Genomic DNA, 19,655 nt, shown 5'->3' on the forward strand with positions numbered 1-19,655 from the left:
AAATTTTTGTCAAGGGTGTTTATGTCATTTGAAAAATGACGGTGACAGTGCTAATCTGTTGTCTTTTTCCAGATTTTCTGCTATTTGAAAATTTTTCTGTTAATTTGTACCAATTATCCCATTTAAAAAATATTTTTTTTCTATTTCTGGAGATAATCTATTAAAAATTACAGAACTGTCCTTAAATGAATTTATTTTGTGGGACACGAAGACTTCAAAGTCACTACTTCAGTCACTTCTCTCAGCAGCCAAAAAGGTTGAAAATTGGAAAGAAAAAAAGGAAAGATGACAGTGTGATTGACAGAAGATTGTAAAAGTTCTCCAATTTTAATCTTTTTTATGTGCAAGAAGCTTAATAATTATGCTCTAATATTATAATATAATTAAGCTATGATTAAAACATGAGAGCTGCACATGGTAGGATCAAGATTCATTCATTTTCCAGCTCAAAAGTTGACAATGACAACCATTGTTTTAGAAGAAAGTTTTAAACACTATGTAAATCAAACTAAAATGAGTTTACAAAAAAGAGAAGCTGCCCTTCCTGAACTCAAATGAACGTATTACTAACACAAGCTTGAAGCTCACATTGCTGTTAGATGATCACATAGGAGGGACGAGTTCTTTTTCCGGATCCGAACCCTTCGCCTTCTTGATGAAGAACATTACTGGGTATTTGGAAAGCTGTGCTATAAATTAGAAAACTGAAATTCTGTAGTTTAACATGTAAAAGGAAGTGATGTTCATACACCCTTTGGTTTCCCCTTCCCTTGGTCAGTTGTGAGGGAAACTTTACATTAGTCCAACCGTCGCAGCAAGTATTCAACTTGAACTTCCTTTGTTAAGGGCATGATCCAATCTCCGTAGAGATCAGCTACTAAACTTGGCTCGATTTTGTACACAGGATCTGGACCTGCTGCAACACCATTCAGTTGAAAGTTTAGCTCTTGACCATATGTTTTCGTTTTCATATCTACTCTCTTTTTCACTGCTGTTTCCACTGTTTCGTATGTTAGCAACTCCATCAATCGAGACCGGTCCTGTTAGGTGCAGTTCCGTAGGCAAAGAGGAAAGGAAGAAAATCTGTTAATTACGAATATGAAGCAGCCTAAACAAAAAGGATGAAGTAGGATAAATGTGAAAGGAACTTCACCTTTGCTCTAATGGCATCCTCATAAGTTTTAGGTGATTCTCGAAATTTCGCCTCTGCTACAAATTTTCCATAGTGAATTCTTTTTGAAAGCGCCTGTAAGGGGAAAAGTTGAAAAATAACCAAGGTTTCCAAAACAAAATTCCTTTAACATGTAAAGATAAATAGAAGCCTCCCTGGGAGGAAATAAAAGGGGCTAAAATTATAATAGGAACAAAGTAAACAAAGGAGACTTATGATGAAAACTAAAGGAAATTCCAAACTATTCCACCCTCCCTAAGAGGAAAGAGAAAGGAGGTTACAATAAAATATCCCATCTTCTATACTGTTTGAATGTTATCGATGAACAATGATTCACAATTTAAATCCAGGTAAGAGCAGCTAAGAATTGATGAAAGGAACAATTGCTTAAAGGCATACCTGCAAGCACATTGTATCACATACAGCAGTAGACCCACAATTACCATCATCTCCAGCTTCTACCAATCTTGGTAGAAGCTCTGCAAAATACATATTCCAAACCTTATTGTTTATGTTAATTGAAGCAGCACAGTGATGCAAAACCTAGTATCAAACAAAAGAAATGTCCAATGGTTAACGGATATGTCCTGCAACACAACCTTGACAGTCAATAAGGTATCAAGATATTTAAAAGATCCAATGGCAGCTCAGTATGTTGAATCAGTTAAGATTTTCAATATAGGACTAGTTTATTAGTGTAATCTTAGGCAAAAGTTATGAATAGAAATACTCATCAAAGTGATGATATCAGTCAAGGATTTAGTGAGGCACGATATGCTGGCATTAGGCGATGAAACATTGAACTGAAACGAAAACATTACTTCTCATCAAGTTCTAAACTATGATGCACAATTAACAATGTATACAGAGCAGAATTTCCTGTATAATTAGCATGCTCATGGGAAACATGTGTTGCTGATTTTGCTAGATAAAATGTTTGATGCACGATACTATATTGTTGGCTGTAGTTTACCAAATCCACAATGCTAACTTTTATGAAGCGTTTACTTCTTATGAACCAAATTGTGAATTCCAGTACCCCAGTCATGTAAAAATAAATTACAGCATATTGTAAATGCAAGGCTGGTTAAGTAACGGCTTGCAAAACTTAGTGGGATCACAAGAGATGGGAAGTGCAAGGATGAAATATAAGTGTTAACCGGAACCTATCAAACTAAAGTTTTAGGTCATATGGTTGACTATCATGGAATATCAAACTTTGGCATTTGTTTATTGTTTTACATAACTTTAAGCATACCCACAGCTTAAGAGTAGATCATTGATGAAAAAGAAACAAGAGTCGCTTCCAATTAATTATATGTTAAATATTAGTGTTAACATGAACCTATCAAACTAAAGTTTCAAGTATATGGTAGGCTAACATGGAATATCAAACTTTGGCTTTTTTTCTTTTGTTGTTTTACATACTTTAAGCATGCCCACACCTTAAAAGTAGGACCATGAAGCCTAAGTATTATAAAGTAGGATCATTACTGATTAAGAAATCGTGAGTCACTTCCAATTATTCATATGTTAACATCTAAAAGTCTGACCTTTGGATATTGCAAAGGTGGAAGCATTGGCTCGGGTAGATATGATGGGAAGAAAGGGTGTTCATCAGGACTTTTATATCTGCCAACCTATTCACATAGAAAAATCATCAGAATGTTGTATACATGATTTAATCTGTTTACCTAACATCTTCTCCACATAGAGAACACTACCTGAGCATGGAGCCTTTCGGTTTCCCGAACCATGAACTCAACCAAAGACAAAGACCCATGAAATCCATCCATGGAGAATGAATCTTGCTTATATGTGTCTGGGTTATAACAGTACTGAGCTCTCTCCAAAAGGCTAAATATTATGCTATCTTCTTGTCGAATTAAGGACTGTCTTATACTGTTGAGAGTAAGGTTCTCACTCTCATCCACCCTTGGCTTCTTTGAAAATCTGTATGAAAAGAATGCAAGCATATGCATTACAAGTAACCATAGTATCCCAAAGAAAATTTTACTATCTTCAGCTAAATTTACCTCGTTTTATCTCTAATTGATATACAAACAAACAAATAAAGTAATTCTAAACCATAAATTTTAGGATTTATTTTCAATGTAACAAAAAAAATTACTTAATCAAACACTGAATGCAACAAAAAGGAATGAACAATCACAAAGCTCTCCCTTATGCAATATGTTCATATGGATTTCCCAAACTTCAAAGTACAAATTTCAACGGACAAAGGGCAGTCTTTGCTTGGTACAAAGGGGGAAAAGATGGAAAAATCTTTTGATCGAATAATAAGTTTCAAAAACCACCTTAAATTTCATTTTTCCATAACATTTGGATTAAGCAATTTTCATCTCCATCTTCCCTAAGCATAATAATAATAATAATAATAATAATAATAATAATAATAATAATAATAATAAAAGCTTAAATGGACTCCTTTTAAGATCTTTACCATTGCCTTCAACAATATCCACCCTCCACTTACCACTTCCTTATTAGCTAAACTTAATCAACAAATTCCATAACGAATGAACAAAATCATATACCCAAGAAAGAAAAACAAGTACCCAGATTTCAAAAGAAAAAAAAAACATGTATATATTTGATGTTCTGACCTTATGTTTGAAGAAGAAGAATGGGAAATTCCAAGAGAGCGATAAACATTTGCACCGAAACTCGTTGCCATAACTTTGAAAGCATTTCTAGGTGTAAAATGAGAAATGGGTGAGGAAGATTTTGCAGCATTTTGGTTGAAAATGGAAGAAAATGGCAGCTCAAGTAGCTTGGACTCCATCGATACAAACGAGAAAAAAGAGGCTGACAATCTGGTTTTCACGGTTTCAATTTTTTGTAACGAAAGTGTCAAAGCCCAGAACCCTGCTATTTTATTTATGTATGGCCAAATTCTGGTTTTAGTCCTTCTATTATGCTAAAATTTTATGTTTAGTCATTGTATTTTTAATTTACGTAATTTAATCTTTGTATTTTTATATTGTTATGATTTAGTACAATTTGTTAATACCATTAATTATTTTCAATAAAATGCTAATGTGAAGTTTTTAAACAACATTTTACATGAGTCGAATGCTTAAATGTGTTTTAAAATATTCTAGCAAAACAACTTAAATGAATAAAAATTTATATTAATTAATGGCATTATAAAATAATAAGATTAAATTATGTCAATTTAATGTATAAAGATTAGTTTTAATTTTAGTAAGAATCAAAATGTTAATTTGACATATGTATTTTCCTTCCGGTCCTATTTTTAGTGTAATTGATTCGATGCTAAATTAATTAACGGTGTCAACAATTTATAATTAATTTATATCAAATCAAAATTTAGGAATTAATCTCAAGTTTAGATATCAAAATTATAATTTAACACTATATATATCATTTTACGTCCACGTTTTTGGTGTCATTTGATTTGGATGCTATAGTAGTTATCAAATTTACAAATGATATTATTATTCGGGATAAAATAACATTTAACCCTTAAACTTAGTAATTTTTCTTGGTCCATTTACAATTAGTATTGTTTTTGGAATAAATCAACTAATATTGTTTTTGGGATAAATTAACATTTAGTCCCTAAGCTTAGTAACATTTCCTACATTAGTCCTTGAACTTTTTTTGTTCACATTAGTTCAAGAACTTGATAGTTTTTCCCCCATTTTAGTCACTAAACTTGAATTTTTTAATGTTTGATGCGACATTCTGAGATTGTGTCACATCATCACCTATTTCTTTTTAAATTTCTTTATATCTTATTTTATTCTTTTAAGTTCTTGGCATTTATATAGTTTTTTTTTTAAATTAGGTATTGTTGTGACAAAATCTCATAAAGCCATGTCAAAACATCTTAACAAAATCTAAGTTTTGTGATCAAGTAGGGCGAAGCTAGAAATATTTTGGGGCCAAAGTTAAATTATAAGCTTTATGAGAGCTAAAATATAATTATTTTCATTGTCTTAGTTTATAATTTTATTGTTTTTTTATAAAGGACTATATCATAATTTTATTATTCTTAAGAGTCAAAGTATAAATTTACCATATATGAACTTAAATTTTATAAATTTTTGAGGGATTAAAGAGAAAATTTCCCATTTCTAAGGGGGCAATGCCCTGAACAAATTGCCAAGTTTTGGGACTCATGTAAACAAAAAGAAAAAGAAAAAAAATCAAGAATCAAGTAGAGAAATATTATCAAGTTTAGAGACTAAATATAGCTTCTTCTTCTTCTTTTCATAATTAAATTTCACTTACTTTTGAATTGGTGAAGTTTTATTATTAATAGTATGGTTCTTGACCCACACCTTGTGGGTGGATTAATTATTTTGGGTTAAATTATATAGTTAAAATTTAAAGGTTAAAACATGTTTCAAGTTTTTATATTCTTTGTATATTTGAAATTTAGTTCTCATGTTTTTATTTTCAAGAATTTTTCTCTTTACTTTTTGAATTTAAAAATTTAGATCTAATTGTTAACACTTTATAGTTTTTCATTAAATTTGCTCGTTTGACTTTCTATTTTTTTTAAATTCTCGGTTGGTAGCCATGTGGCAAAAAATGGCATTATAATGAACTTAAAATTTTTTTAACAGTAGTAACAATTCTTAAAATTTATATAATCATTTTAATCAAAATAAAGTATTTAGATTAACTAATGACATTATAAGCGTTGTTATAGCAAAAATTAAAATATAAATAGCAAATCTAAAATTTGAGCATAATATAAGATTTGAAATTGAAATTTGATTATTTTATATTAAAAAACATGGCCACTTGTCATAAAAAGAAGGCTTATATATAATTATAATAAAATATTTAGACTAACTAATAATATTATAAATGTTGAAATGTTAAAATTCTGTTAAAATTAAAGTATAAAGGTTAAATCTCAAATTTGAGCATATTATAATAATCAGTATTGAAATTTGACCATTTTATATAATCTAATAAAATAAAGGGACCGCCATTGAAATTTAATATTTTGTTAATAATTTGAAGCCCTTAATAAATACTTTCTTTTTTTAAAGTAAATGTTTTCCTTTTATACATAGCAGTGTAGATATTTTGATATGCTAAAATAGTTAAGAATTCAATTATGTTAGTTTCTCTTAGGTTAACTTTTACAATTCTAGATTTTTTTACTAATTTTCTTTTTATTAGAATTAAATTTTTAAAATATATTGAATTAAAATATTTATTTTTTTGAAAAAAGATTTAGGGTGAGTTTGGATGGGCGATTGGGTGCGGTATGTTTAGCTTATTTTTTGTCTTACGCTATAGTATCGCTACAGTATCTAATCTCACCGCCACTGCTGTTTTTACACTAACCGCAGGTAAACGCTGCCCATCTAAATTCACCCTTAGATAGTCCTCGAATTATTTCAAAAAATAATAATTAAACTCTCGTAATTTTTTACACTCAATCGAATCTTTTTAAATTTCATTTAAAATGCTCTTTAATAATCTTTCAGCGTTATCTTACTGACGTGGCTGTAAATAATGTTGACGTGGACAGTTGATGATGTGACAGCATCACAACAACTGCCACATTAGCCAAAAAATCATTGTCGAAACCGTTTTTTGAAACAAAAAAATCTAGTTGTCGACTTAAAGAAAACAAAGAGCTTCGCCACCAGTATGGGAAGACAAGATCTGGTATTTTTGATCTACTTCACGCCAGTACATGAAGACAATGTCTTCTTTCTTTGATCTGCTTCGTCACCAGTATGGGAAGGCAAGATCTGTTATCTTGGATCTACTTCACGCCAGTACATGAAGACAAGATCTGCTTTCTTTGATCTGCTTCGCCACCAGTATGGGAAGACAAGATCTGGTATCTTTGATCTACTTCAAGCCAGTACATGAAGATAAGATCTGCTTTCTTTGATCTGCTTCGCCGCCAGTATGGGAAGGCAAGATCTGTTATCTCTGATCTACTTCACGCCAGTACATGAAGACAAAATCTGTTTTCTTCGATCTGCTTCGCCACCAGTATGGGAAGGCAAGATCTGTTATCTCTGATCTACTTCACGCCAGTATATGAAGACAAGATCTGTTATCTTTCAACCTGCTCCACTGCTGCTCAGTGAGATAAGACTTTATGATTCCACCGACCTGTTCTCTGTGGAACATGACCTGTATGATGAACCTAATTATGCCTAGTGATTAGGATATCATGATTGGAATGAATCACATGCTCCTAACTAGGCGTGTATGAATGTCATCTAAATGCTATGTCATGAAAATGATTCATTAACGCTAAATATTGAAGTCGTTATTACTCATTAAGGCTTCCTTTGTGATAACGACGCTTCGAAAAACTCAAAAATTCTTGATCCGGCTTTTTACTCCTATATATCTTTGACCTTTTAACCCGGTTAAGTCTAAACAATAGTCCTGCTTTAGGTTCTTGTATTATTTAGAAATTTCCTAGAGTAATATGAAAAACTTCCCTTGTGAAAGTTTTATTAGTCCATTAATCGTTATTCTAATGCAACATGCTTTTGAAAAGATCATAACGATGGGTAAAACGAAATTGACTTGAGATCATAACTTGCAATAAATTATCAATGAAAACAAGTCAAAGAAAGAAATTGACTAAAACACTTATATTGAAAAAGAATGAAGTGTTTTAGAAACACAAATTATGGACAAGTGCCCCAGATATCTTTGCTTGAATTGCTCTATACAACTTTCTGAGGACCCTTCTGAATTCAACACGTGTTTAGGAGATTCATAGTATTTTTTTGATGCCCCAAGATGTCGTCTATTCCTTTCTGCCGATTCAGGTACAACAAGACTACCACGTGCTTCAATCAGACTTTGAGCCACCCTTGTCAGGTTTTCAACTCAAACCCCTTTGGTCTTAAGGTGCCCTTTGCGGGTTTTCACCCTAGCCTCTCCATTTATTTTTATTTTTTTTGGAATCAAAGCGCCCTTTGCGGATTTTTACCTTGGTTCCTTCCCCTTCTTAGGTGAAGTATCTCTTGACCGAATTTGAATTCACTGGATTGGGCAAGTTTTTTCCATCCATTTCAGCCAGGATACTCACGATTTTTTACATATCGTAGTATATCTTGATACCAAGGACTATCATCGATTTCTCCTTCTTCAATGTTGTAAAAATGAGCCGGGTCTTCATAGATACTCATTTGGATAGACTTCATATCCTCATGTCTGTTCACCTTGATCATGGAGGCTAAAGTAGCTAGTGCATCGGCCATCTGATTCTCATCTCGTGGGAGATAGCAAAAAGTGATGTCCTCAAACTCCTTAATCAATTCGATGACCAACTTTTGATAACTGATTAATTTGGGATCTCTCGTTTCCCATTCACCCCTGAGCTGATATATCACCAATGCTGAATCTCCATAGACCTCTAGCACTTTGATTCTTCGCTCTATAGCTGCACGAATACCCATGATGCATGCTTCATATTCTGCCATGTTGTTTGTACAATCAAAATCCAATTTGCAAGTGAAAGGATAATGATCACCATTCGGGGACACCAGGACTGCCCCAATTCCATTGCCCACAGCATTCGAGGCTCCATCAAAGTTTAGCCTCCAACTGTAACCTTCTTGTGAATTTGCTTCCATAGCCGCTATACACATCAAATCTTCATTTGGGAAATCAAAACTCAACGGCTCGTAGTCCTCCAAAGCTCTACTAGTTAGAAAGTTAGCAATTGCACTCCCTTTCACAGCCTTTTGGCTCACGTAGACAATATCGAATTCAGACAGTAAAATCTGCCACCGGGCCATCGTCCCATTCAAAGCAGTTGACTCCATCATATACTTTAACGGGTCTAACTTTGAAATTAGCCAAGTCGTATGGTATAACATGTACTGCCTTAATCTTCGGGTTGTCCAAATCAGGGCACAACACAACTTCTCAATGGGCGAATATCTCATTTCACAGTCAGTGAATTTCTTGCTGAGATAATATATTGCCCTTTCTTTTCTCCCCGTTTCAACGTGTTGGCCTAGCACACACCCCATGGAATTATTAAATACTGTCAGATACAATATCAGCGGCTTATCCGGGCTAGGTGGTGACAGCACTGGAGTATTAGACAAATACTGCTTCACCTTGTTAAAAGCTTCTTCGCATTCTTCATCCCAAGTACCAGGATTATGTTTCTTTAGAAGACGAAATATGGGGTCACATTTCTCAGTTATTATAGCCGAAAAATCAAATAAAAATGCTATCTTTTGCTGTTTCCTCTCATTCGGACTCTTTTGAGTCCGTGTTTGCAGGTGTGTGGAGAGTTTGGCGTGCGTGGAGGCCGAAACGTGTGGCGATCGGGCGTGGGGCACGACGTACAGGGGTTGATGGGGCTTGCGGCGCTGGACATGCGGCTAGGGTTTGGGTGTTTTGGGGTCTGGTTTAGTTGTTTGGGCTTAGGTTAGTTTTGGGCCTGTAATTGTTGGACTATTTTTTTAAATTTTGTTTGGACCTGGGTCGATTGGGCCCTATTACAATCATTTTAAAAAAAAATATCTTTTTTAGTGGAATGAGCTTAGATAGTGTCTAGGTTCAAACGTAGTTTTTTTTAATTATAAAAAGATTTATTTAAAAAAAATAAAGTTTTAAAACATTATTAAAATTTATAAAAATATTTAATAAAATTAAAATTCAAAACAATTAATAATTAACAAAAATCATTTTAAGGTTAAGTTTAGAAAGAATTTGGATATATAATTAGATGAATTTGAACAAAATTCATTTAATACAATATAATATTTTAATTGAACTTTATATAATTTAGAAAATTTGTGTTGACAAAGAGGTTAAAAGAACTAAATTGAACTATTTAACAAAGAGATTAAAAGAATAAAATTAAAAGGGGACTAAATTTATAATTATACATTTTAACCAAAAAAATAAAACCCATCCTTGCCCGTATCAATAATTCAATAATGATACATAGGGTACTCAAATAGTCACCGAGTTTATCCGTGTTCCTATTTTGATCACCCATTTTAAAAATTTATTATTTTAGTTACTCTAGTTAGTTGAATTTCATGTTTTAGTCACTTCTATTTGTTAAATTTCTTGTTTTAGCCACTCCTCATTAAAATGCCTTTAGTCACCAAATGAAATGTTGATGTAGCCTTATTTGATTGGTATTATAATAGTTTTAGCCCTTAACAATTTACATAATATGTCAATTGGGTCCTATTCTAAAATGTTCAACAAATTTCCCCTTCAATGTTTACATTTTTTGTCAATTTGGTTATAATCTTAAAAATTCAAAAAAAAAAGTACATAAAATTTCAAAATAAAAACGGAAGCATATACAAGCTGTCGTCAATGAACGCAAAATTAACACAAATTGAGATCAAAATACAAATTTTGCATATAAACACAAATGGTGTTCTCCTATAATTGGATCTCTATGATAAAAGAATGAACTATCTTTCCTTATGCATAAACTTCTTTGCCATTAAATAAGCACTCTTCAAGCTTTTTCTAAACCTTACCAAATCAAGCTTCACATTTTGTTGCTTCAAATAAATGTCCATTATCTCAGTTGGCCACCCTTTCTTTTGAACTGCTGATGGATCTTTTAACAACACATTATCTTTCCCATACTTTTCCATTAAGCTACTTTCTTCGACCCTTATTTTATATTCCAAGTAATTCACATTTAACCCTTTAGCTATTCTCCCGTAAAACGCATCTGCTGCCCATTCAGTCCCGATCGGTACCACTTGCATGAACACTGACCTTGGCCGAAGGAACAATGCATGCGTGAGGGCCGCGCCGTGCACTCCAACCATCACGTGACTTGAATTCAACATTGCATATGCCTCGCTGAGGGATGTGTAACGGTTTGGTTGGAACACGATAACGTCGAACCCTATTTCTTTCATTACTTGAATCACTTCATCTTGATTTAGTATCCTTCGTGATGACACATCGTTGCCTCGACATGTTAAAACGAGGCGTGGACGGCGTTCGGGTTTTGGATCAAGGGGAGGAGAGGGTAGAATAGGATTTTGGGTATAGGCTTTTTCTAGGAGATCCCGGAAATGCATCAGTGTTTTTGAGGTTGGGATTAGCGTTGGGTCTATAGTCATGAAACCATGTGCTATGAGCCCTAGAGTGGCTGAAGGAAAACAGTGAGTGGCGTTATCCTTTTCGAGGGCAACAATCGGGTGTTTGCTAAGAACCTTAAGTATTTCTGCATACTTACTTTGCCACCAATCATGGAACTCCGAGACCACGATGATGAAATCACCGTCAGGGTAGAAGGAGCTTGCGGTGATGAAGAGGGGGATCAATCCATCATTGAAAGCATGGAATAAGTTTCCAGTGTACCCTCCCGCACTGAATACAATGGCCGGAGACTCGTGCCGGATCGTACATTGTGGGCTTGATGGGCCCGATACTAGATTAAGCTCTTTGATTTGGCCCATGATGTAGTCTTCGTATTTTCTTGGGTAGGGCCTGATTTTCTCCACGTGGACGGGGCTAGTGGGGTCCATGGTAAAGAATGTAGAGGTTGTGGGGTCCAAGACAGTCGAGCCGTCGATCGTGCAGAGATCATAGCGAAGATAGGTACGGTTGCAGCTGAATTGGTAACTCATTGGAAGAACGCCACGTGGAAGAAGTTGGTGGTTCTGCTGACTTGCCACAGTTCGTATTTGAACACGTGTTTCTGTTGCGAAGGAATAAAGAGTTGACGAATAATACAAATAAAAAAATAATTTGTATTAGTAAAATGCAAATATGTTGGCCAATGATATGTTATTAGTAACAGAAAATATTCTTTAACAAGTACTTGCCAACTACATTTTTTTTATTGAAATTTTAAATTAATTAAATTACAAATTTTCCCAAGCTTGAAACCATTAACCCATATTTATTACTTGATTTTGATCTTGTAAATTTTATACTAGGGTTATTTATGAGACGGGTTAAATCATAATATTATAGATCAATTTTAAAAAATTTAAATTTAGATTCGTTCCAATCCAACCAAATAGAGGTGTTATGGGTTGAGCCAATGTACGATATTAACATACTTTGTATTTGCTCAAGTTTGGTCTGTTATGAAATGTTAGCTTAAAATTTTGCCCAAACTCGCTCATATTTGTAAATGGCTAATCCCAACCCATTTTAAGTCTGCCCATATTATTTTTAAAATTTTCAAAATATATATTTATATTATTTTTATTTAATATTTAATAATTTTTTATTAAAATTTTATATATAGTCACCTTAACAACTTTTAATGTTTACGTCATACTAGTATTATATACTACTCTAGATTTAATTTTTGTATTATAAATTACATAATATATAAAAATAACATAACATACTTAAAAACGGACCAGGCTCGGGCCTCAAATATTTGAGCCCGATTCCAACCCATATTTTAAGTGATGCCTTATTTTTTTGCCCAAATATATTATTCGGGCCTAATATTTTTGTGTAAACCCTCTCAAATTTTGGGCAACTAACCTAACCCATGAATAATGCATTTTACTGTTTAGAAAATAATTTTATGTTTTATTTAAAATGTTAATTTATTAAGAAAACAATAGCATAAATTTAAATGGTTATAAATACTTGATTAATGAGTGTAATAAAAAGGTATGCTTGGAGATTAAAATCAAAAGTAGTTTTGTAAATGGATGTGGGCAGTTGTTAGTGATATATTAAGCATCCCAACAAACATAATGCAATGCAAAGAGGTGATGAGGTCAAAGGATATGGAAGGTTGTGCGGTTGGTAGAACTAGAAATAGCAATCCAGCCAGGCATCAAATATAATGGAGTTTGAATGGTGATCAACTCGGTTAAAGTTCATCATCTAGCCTTCAAACCAATTTTCAACTCCTACACTTCCGCTTGCTTATATCATCGGTATTTTTAAGGGGTAAATTAATGATTTAATATCAATATGTATTCTCTTCATACAGCTCTCAATCCCTAATTTTATCAACAATATTGCAATGGCATATATTAAAACATTTGAATTTAGCTTATTCACCAAATTGAATTCAAACTCATTTTCAAATCAAACTTGAATCGCTCGGAACAACACAGACACAAAAGGATTATGAAGTTCTAATTTTATGGTACCTTGATTATTGTTGAAGGTATAGGTGGGGGAGGACGTGGCTGCAATGATGTTGTTTATCCTGGAAATCCACGACATGCTGAGGCTCATCGTATGAAACCACAACAACAGTAAGCAAAAAAGGGTGGTCGCAATGGCGGCTCTCGAGCTCCCAAGTATCTTCTTCATCGCCCTAACCAAAAAGCGCCAAAAAAATATTTAACCTATATATATAAGTGGTGAAGAAAACTGTACCTATGTTAGTGTTTGAAAAGAAATGAAAGAATGGAAGAAATGATTTGAGGGAATCTTAAATAAGCCAATCAATTTTGGACTTAGTTACCTACCTTTTTTTTTATTTTTAATTATTTGAATTTATATATTATTTATTATGGCATGCCACACACTCATTCAATTATGAGTATATACATATATATATTTCCTCTATTATGATTGGAAAATAAAGAAATTAATATTTAATACATCATTGATGAATGAAATTGAGTTGATATTTTAATTTTGTTAGTGATTAGTATGTAGAGGGCCATCCGCTTTCCCATGCATCCCTTGTCTTGTGAAATTTATTTAAAAATAAAAAATTGAGGGACTGTATTAAAAAGCATAAATTTAATTAAAAAAATTAGATTAGGTAAGATGTAAGTATGCATATATAAACGGCCTGCTACATTTTCAATTGACCTTCTTATGAGCCCATATACTTCTCAATTGGGCAATGTCCATTCAACTATGGGCTATTTGACAGTACCTCAAAAGCAATCATCTATGAAGAACCTAAGATAAAGACATTTGTGGCAAAACTACTAGATATAAAATGAAGCCAAATATGAATCTCCACTATTGGTTGAAAATGACCAAGACACCAAGTTGGCCAGTCTAAAACCCAATTTTTATTACATTTCTTTTATAGTAAGGTCACATCATAGTGGGATGCTTTCAATTTTCATGGCCTAACTTACTCATGTAATGTTACGTTTGATTAAAGTATTAAAAATTTTCACATATTTTAATTATTATTTAGCTACAAACTAATTATAAATTGTAATTTTTAATCATTCACAGAGAGGAAAATTTTCCCCTTATCTTACTTTTGTGATTGTTTTTACTTATTTTAATCACATATTTTAATTTTATAATAATTATTCTTTATTTATTTTATGTCGGAACATAAATGTTCTGAATTTTTCTTATATTATTACATCAATAATCAAGTTAAAAGTAAAAATACAACACTTCAATTAAAATTAATGTAACACACTTACTTAGAATAGTTATTAAATCTAGGGGTGAGTCTTCGGTCGAATCGAATCGAATGAAAAAATTTTGAATTAATTGAGTTGACGAATCTTATTTTATCATCCTAACTCGATTTGAAATTTTCTCGAATCGAGTCTAGTGAGATGGAATTCGAATCGAATCGAATCAAATATATTTGTTCGAGTTAAATTTAAAAAAAAAATTTGGGTCCTTGTAATTACTGACACCCACCATAATCAAATTTGTTATTAATTTTCATCCCCCATAATTTATTTATTAATCTTTTATATACGGGTTAGCTTCTTTGCTTACTTAGTTGCTTCAATTATCTTCTTATTCTTGTCACTATGTATTTTGAAATTAAAAATATATTAAATGTAAAAATGTGATTTTTAATAAAATTTATCTTAAAGATAAAACGTGAAATTAATACCAACATAAAAATTAACACGAATATTTTATGGCATCATCAATAATTCAATTTTAACAAAAATTTATAAAGGTTCAATATGATTAAACAATTCAATAATATAAATAGTCTAAAATACGAAATTTAATTTAATAATATAAATTGTAGATAGAAATAAAATTATTACTGTTTAGGTTTAGAGATTTTGTTGGATGATTTTAATTTTTGATTTGAGGGTAAAGGGTGAGAAGTAAAAGTTTAGAGAAAAAAAAAGTTTTGGGGGTTGAATGAGTAAAATTTTGGGGGAAGTAAATGAGGGAGTAAATTTTGGGGGGATATATTAAAAAAAAAAAGGGGAGGGGGGATGAGAGGAGAGTAAAAGGTGAGAGAGAGTAAAAGTTTTGAATGGAAAGTAAAGAGGTTTGGGAGTTTGGGGTAAAAATCAAACTTGATTAATTCGGTTTATTCAAATTATTCGAAGTAGAAAATCAAACTTGATACGAACTTGAAATTCGAAAAAAATTCAAGTTGGCTCAAACAACTCGATTAATTCAAATAACTCGATTTGTTTAGGTGATTTTTTTATTCTCATAATATTATAAAAAAAGAAAAGGGGTATTTTTCATTTTCTTGGGTTTTATGTATTGCATCGTATCGAATAAATCTCTAATTTTCAATTGAAATGATTTGGACAATCCATTCAATTCAATTTTACATCATTAAAATTATTCTTTTATTGTGACAAAAAAATTTAAGTTTGCAAATAATTATGATATTTTATATTAAAGAGGAATGTTGATTATACTTAACTTTATTCTTACTTAATAATGGATGTCTAATAATTTTAAGTTGTGGTTTATTAGTATGCTTGTTTTTCTTTCTGGGAATAGTTTGAATTTATTGTTGTACTAAAAAAATTAATGAATATCTAAATTTGCTTGAAATCCATAGCTTTCAAAAGTTTAGAACAATGTTGGGGATATAAAAGTGAAGAGGAATGAATACAAATATTCTACGTGGAAGGCCCTCAAGGAGGGAAAAACCACGAGAAAAAGAGGTATTGTCTTTTCACTAAATAAGAGTACAATATGGAGAAAATAAACTTAAATGTACTAAACGTAATACCCAAACCTTGAAAATAAAACCCTAATTTAGGAACAAAATTCTCTCCATAGTTAACACCAAAAACACCATATGCGACTACATCTTGTCGCGCTCAAAGAAAAGCCCTAGCTGATTGGCGTCACAAAATAGGGATATAATGACCCCTTTAAATAGGCTTAGATTAGAGTTCTAATCATATTAAAATATCCCTGGAATAATTAGAGTTCAACTGGGAGAAAAAGTCATGCTTGGAGTCTAAAACGTGGCTACATTAGGTGAGATATCGTCGCGACGCCACGACTCTTCTCATGATGACATCACCCCTGCTCCTGCCTCAAGAGATCGTCGCCTCCTCCCGACGTCCCGACGGCCCTTGTCGTGACGTCGCTCCTTGCTCGTTGCGTCGTCACAACATCACATATCTCTTCATTGTGATGTCGTGTGTCTGTCTTTGATAAGTGCCTGCAAAACGTTCGATAAATGCAAGGCACATCCCACAAATAATATTAATGTCGATAAGTGTTATAGGATTTATATCAGTAATCAAAATTGTCAAATTATCGATTCTCAGTTCATCTGATTGAATCATGAAAAATTTTAAAAATAAAAAATAAAAATAAAAATATAAACATTTATTTTAGAAACTATAATAACAAAATTAAATATTTTAACTGATTTCTTTTAACGATTCAATTTACCTTTTACTAACTCAACCTTTCTTCGATTTTATGATACCGAATGGATTACTAATCGAATTAATACAAAATTGAAAAGAACACTCAAAATCAAAATGAAAGAATTTTTTCAAGGGTAGGACACATAGGAGATGATATATATAAAATTCCATTTCCTCATGGCTACACCTTTTTCAGACATGGAATTTTGAAAAGGGGTTTATCTTGATGCCTCTATTTGCCAACAAATACATATAAATTATTAATTGCAACTATGATAAACACATCATTCATGGTTGTGACTTTTTCTTTTATTAGGTGGCTGAGATCTCAACAATTGGACAAAGTTTAAAGAGTCAAATTTTGTGTGATTAAACCCATGTTCATGTTATCAAAGTATAATAAAAATATCACCACACCTTTAATAGGAAACAATAAGTTTGCCTATTAATGACAATTTGTGCAAACAAAAGATATGGCCACATCAATTTGGGGACCATATAGCCCACACAATTTCCACCATAGACTCAAAATAAATTAAAAATTGAAAGTTTCACTACATTCAAATCCAAATCTTTACCTTTATGTAAAAAGAAAAAGAAAAACCCAAACTCTCTTATATTATTATTATCTTTTAAAAGAAAGCTTGTATTTAAGAATTTAAATTATATTTTAGGTATAAGAGTTTATTAATCTCATTTTCTCTCTCAATTAAAAATATATATACAACAAATATTATAATTATTTTTATTAATAAATAAAATTATAAATTACCATAAAATAGAAATTTAAATTGATTGAATGTCATTTTATTAAAAATTGAATGAATCAACTAAATTGAATCTCGATAATATGCATATCTATATCATTGATAAAAAGCGAGTTAATGTGACGTGACAAGTTAACCCAACACAATTTAATTAAAAAATATTGAGAAAAAATATTTTGAAAGTTATATGAGAGAACCGCCTTTAGTTTTTAAAATAAATTATTCACAAAAATAAGTTTTTACTAAAAACTTTCTTGTTAAAAAATATTAAAATCATATATTGTTAAATTTTTATTTATAAATATTTTTAATTGAAATATGCTCCAAGCACATATATATTTTATACATTTTAAATTTAGTCTCATTATTTTTATTTTAAAGAATTTAGTTCTTATACTTTTTAGATTTCAAAATTCAAGTTCAATTGTTAATGTTGTTAAAATTATTTCGTTAATTGATTGGTGCGTCATTTTGAAATTAAAAAAAAACTCATTTGATAGCCATGTAACAAAAATGACCTTTTGCAATGAACTTGAATTTAACAAAGGAATTTTAATAGTATTAAAAATGAACTTACATTTTAAATTTGAAAAAGTATAGAGGCTAAATTTCTTAAAATAAAAGTAGGGGCCTAAATTATTATTAGGCTAAAAATACCAAAAGAGGTTGAATTGAAAATTTGAAAACTTATACAAACTTTTCTAAATTAAAACAAATGGAAGAAAAGCATACATGAATCAATTTGTAGTGGTTTGATCTCAATTTTCTACCTCCACTATAATGATATAGCTTAATAAAATATTTTACTGAATTCACTTTATTGAATTGATACCTTTCATAGGTAAAATATAACCTTTACCATCTCTATTTTTATCACAATACTTAGATAAAACATTACCCTTAATTTTTATAGTTCAACTAAAACCTTATAGCTCTTATAAAGGCTCAAAGAGAAACCTCTCAATTATCTTAAGGTTTTCTACTCAAAACCTTAAACAATCTCTTTAATTACAAAGAGAAAATGAGCAAATCAATGATCAACCTCTAATAGTTGAGTGTTTGCAAGGTTAAGCTCACTAGTACAATGAAATAAGAATAACCAAAAATATTACAATAAGTTCCAAGAGATATGTACAAGAAAAAATGAAGAATTAAAAACTTGGAGGCCTTTCTCCTGACCTTTTAGCTTGTATTAGCTTTTTTGTGTCTTGTGTTTTTTTACTTGTATTTATATCAATGAAATGAAATTTAACCGTTATGAATGAATTAGAGTCGTTGCAAGCATTAATTTCATGCTAAAAAAATGGCCTTATAAACCAAATATTGATACCCACAAACAGGTTATCAACATTTACTATGAAATGCAACTATTACTAATCGTTATGACACCTAGGTTATCAATACATGCCTGCATGTATCGATGCATTTAGGCTGAGTATCAATATCTACAAGGTATGTACTGATACATTGCCTCTCAATTTGATTTTGAAGCTACTGACATGCAATGTATGCAATGCATCAATACGTGGACCCTAGTATCGATATTTAGCTACCAGAATGCCTTAAAAATATTTTAAACATATTGAAACACTTTTGTAGTAACTCAAAAACATTTGATACAAATTGAAACACATTTAGAACATGTTTTTGAATATTTTGAAAGTCTTTGAAAATATTTAGACTCTAACAACATGTTTGGTTGGACGAAATAAAAGTCATTCTATCACTATTAAATGTGCTATAGTAATTCACTTATTTGGTTCACCGTTTGAGTGCTTTCGCAGAATTCTAATTCACCTCTATTCCCTCAAGTCCCGTAATAGGGATTCAGTGGTTAAGTGACAAGAATAGGGTAATCTCTTGAATTTTATTGATAGACCTTAAGGGTATATATATATACAGTAGTAGCTACGTAGAAATCAAATTCCTAAAAGATAATATCCATTAGGAATCAAATTGCTAAGAGATAATATCATATAATATTCCATTAGGAATCAAATTGCTAAAAGATAATATACCATAATAATATCCTAACATCCCCTTAAGTTGGAGCATGCAGAGATCATAAATGCCCAACTTGCTTAGAAGATATTCAAATTGCGGTTTGCCAAGCGCTTTTATAAAAATGTCAGCCAATTGAACGGAGGGTGGAAC

The 19,655-nt window shown here is 31.5% G+C and overlaps 3 protein-coding genes across 3 annotated transcripts; all 3 read right to left on the minus strand.

The window, feature by feature from the left end:
* Positions 1-415: 415 nt before the first annotated feature.
* On the minus strand, positions 416-4,044 carry LOC105782687 (chorismate mutase 3, chloroplastic). Its single transcript, XM_052626190.1, has 6 exons — positions 3,799-4,044; positions 2,896-3,124; positions 2,725-2,811; positions 1,571-1,714; positions 1,154-1,246; positions 416-1,040 (listed from the first exon to the last, which is right to left on the minus strand). The coding sequence occupies exons 1-6, from the start codon at positions 3,975-3,977 to the stop codon at positions 798-800; spliced, it is 975 nt and encodes a 324-aa protein (XP_052482150.1). The 5' UTR covers positions 3,978-4,044; the 3' UTR covers positions 416-797.
* Positions 4,045-8,232: 4,188 nt separating this feature from the next.
* Positions 8,233-8,988, minus strand: LOC105781394 (uncharacterized). The gene is made up of 2 exons (XM_052627018.1): positions 8,694-8,988; positions 8,233-8,636 (listed from the first exon to the last, which is right to left on the minus strand). The coding sequence occupies exons 1-2, from the start codon at positions 8,986-8,988 to the stop codon at positions 8,233-8,235; spliced, it is 699 nt and encodes a 232-aa protein (XP_052482978.1).
* A 1,467-nt stretch (positions 8,989-10,455) lies between these two features.
* LOC105781201 (xylan glycosyltransferase MUCI21) lies at positions 10,456-13,530 on the minus strand. Its single transcript, XM_052626940.1, has 2 exons — positions 13,294-13,530; positions 10,456-11,864 (listed from the first exon to the last, which is right to left on the minus strand). Exons 1-2 carry the CDS (start codon positions 13,457-13,459, stop codon positions 10,615-10,617), a joined length of 1,416 nt encoding a protein of 471 aa, XP_052482900.1. The 5' UTR covers positions 13,460-13,530; the 3' UTR covers positions 10,456-10,614.
* Between the last annotated feature and the right edge of the window lie 6,125 nt (positions 13,531-19,655).

This window comes from Gossypium raimondii, chromosome 13 (genome assembly GCF_025698545.1).
Source record: "Gossypium raimondii isolate GPD5lz chromosome 13, ASM2569854v1, whole genome shotgun sequence".
Lineage (NCBI taxonomy): Eukaryota > Viridiplantae > Streptophyta > Magnoliopsida > Malvales > Malvaceae > Gossypium > Gossypium raimondii.